Below are 1,998 nucleotides of genomic sequence, written 5' to 3'. Positions count from 1 at the left end.
ACTGTCACAACACAGGCAACTCTAAGCTATGTTATGAAAAAACGTACCAATATGAGAAGTTAATGTGTGATAGATTAGATCAGTATTTTGAATGTCACTTTCACAGAACATAAACAAAAAAGGTATGTCCAGAGAAGAGACAAGGACGGTGAGAATGAGAGATCCAACTTGGCTAGTGCTTTCAACGAGAGTCTTAAATATTTAAAGAGGTGTACCTGCAGACTATGACACAAAGGAAAAATCTTTCATTTTCCCCCAGAGGACAGAACAGAACCAATTATAGGGAAAAGTATTTGACCTTAAACTCCACAACCAAAACTACAAAATGTGAATGTATTAGCCAATGAATTCACTTATTTAGAGAGGTGATGCTACATGACTCTGGGGATAGAATAGGAGGGACTATACGTATGGCAGGTAGGAAGCTGGGCTAGGCTTCTGAGGTCACTTCTTTCAAGCTTAACATACTTAGATTATTTATTTATTTATTTACTTACTTACTTATTATTTATTTTTATTTTTTTGTGTGGGGGGGGTTGGTTGGTGAGGGGATCCAAACCCATGACCTTGGGGTATAGGTAGAGAATCATTTAGAGTGACTCGTAATCAATTTCCTTTAAGACTTTCAAAGGCATGATTTGAAGCAATGTTGATAATGAACTCAGCTGGTCTGTATGTGTGAACCAGGGTGAGCAGAGACAGGAAATAGAGGACAGTAAAGAGCAAGCAGTGGGGGCAGGGCAGGAGGACCTAGTCTGCAGATCCTAAGTGCACTCAAGGAGTTGATGGGAGGAGATGATGGTCAACCAGGTTGTCCAGACCAAATCCTAATTGAGATTTTGATAATCGTAGTTATCTTATGTAGTTTTCTCATTTGAAGTCACAACATGGACTAACATTTTCTCTTTTTTTCTTTCCAAATGTGATAGGAAAGCAAAGATATCCTGTTAGTGGATCTAAACTATGAAATCGACACCAATCAGAATTCTTTAAGAGAAAATCCATTCTTAACAAATGGCATCACCTCCTGCTCTCTTCCTCGACCAAAGCCTCAGGCATCCTTCTTGCCTGAAAATGCCTTTTCTGCCAATCTCAACTTCTTTCCCACCCCTAATCCTGATCCTTTCCGTGATGATCCTTTCGCACAGCCTGACCAATCGACACCCTCTTCGTTTGATTCTCTCAAATCTTCAGATCAGAAGAAAGAGAATTCGAGTAGCTTGTCTACTCCACTGAGTAACGGGCCCCTGAATGGTGATGTTGATTACTTTGGCCAGCAGTTTGACCAAATCTCTAACAGGACTGGCAAACAAGAAGCTCAGGCAGGCCCATGGCCCTTTCCAAGTCCGCAAACCCAGCCAGCAGTGAGAACTCAAAACGGGGTATCTGAAAGAGAACAGAACGGCTTCCATGTCAAATCCTCCCCGAACCCTTTTGTGGGAAGCCCTCCCAAAGGACTGTCCGTACCGAATGGCATTAAGCAGGACTTGGAAAGCTCTGTCCAGTCCTCACCACATGACTCCATAGCCATTATCCCACCTCCACAAAGTACCAAACCAGGAAGAGGCAGAAGGACAGCTAAGGTGAATTGTCTTCTCCACGTGTCCATTAGCAGAGTGCATGTTCCTAACAAAGGGGGGCGTGGCGCAGGAGCTCCCTTCCCCGCTGCTTTCATAGTCCCCCATGTGGCTGTAAAGTAGGAGGTGGGAGAAGGCACCTCAGCTCTCCAGGAATACTTGCCCCAGTTGCCACCCTTTTTGAGCTTCTCAGCATTGTTTGTCATGCTCTGCTTTCTGTTTGCATGTCTTGTCACTTATTATTAAACTAAACACAAGTTTTTCCATTTTTAATGCTGCTATGCTTCTGTACCTCTGGTAAGTGTGATCGTCTTGTTCTGGGAGGGGAGGGCAAGAGTTCTTGTGATTCCCCGTGTACCTTCCCCACTCTAACACACGCCCTGCACACCCGTCCTATTGTATTCACGTCCAAGGTGGTGGT

The 1,998-nt window shown here is 43.8% G+C and overlaps 1 protein-coding gene across 2 annotated transcripts in view; it reads left to right on the top strand.

Moving 5' to 3' along the window:
* The window catches only part of DAB2 (Dab, mitogen-responsive phosphoprotein, homolog 2 (Drosophila)), a 55,510-nt gene that overhangs the window by 42,159 nt on the left and 11,353 nt on the right, over positions 1-1,998 (top strand). Inside the window, exon 10 of one of the 2 annotated variants that reach the window (XM_008568507.1) lies at positions 930-1,583. The exons of the other annotated variant lie outside the window; for it this stretch is intronic. Within the exon in view, the coding sequence (XP_008566729.1) occupies positions 930-1,583 (654 nt within the window). The remainder of the gene's footprint in view (positions 1-929; positions 1,584-1,998) is intronic. 2 annotated transcript variants of the gene reach the window in all.

Source organism: Galeopterus variegatus, unplaced genomic scaffold (genome assembly GCF_000696425.1).
Source record: "Galeopterus variegatus unplaced genomic scaffold, G_variegatus-3.0.2 Scaffold418, whole genome shotgun sequence".
Lineage (NCBI taxonomy): Eukaryota > Metazoa > Chordata > Mammalia > Dermoptera > Cynocephalidae > Galeopterus > Galeopterus variegatus.
The sequence above is the reverse complement of the archived record's forward strand: the minus strand, read 5'-3'. Positions and strand labels throughout refer to the sequence as shown.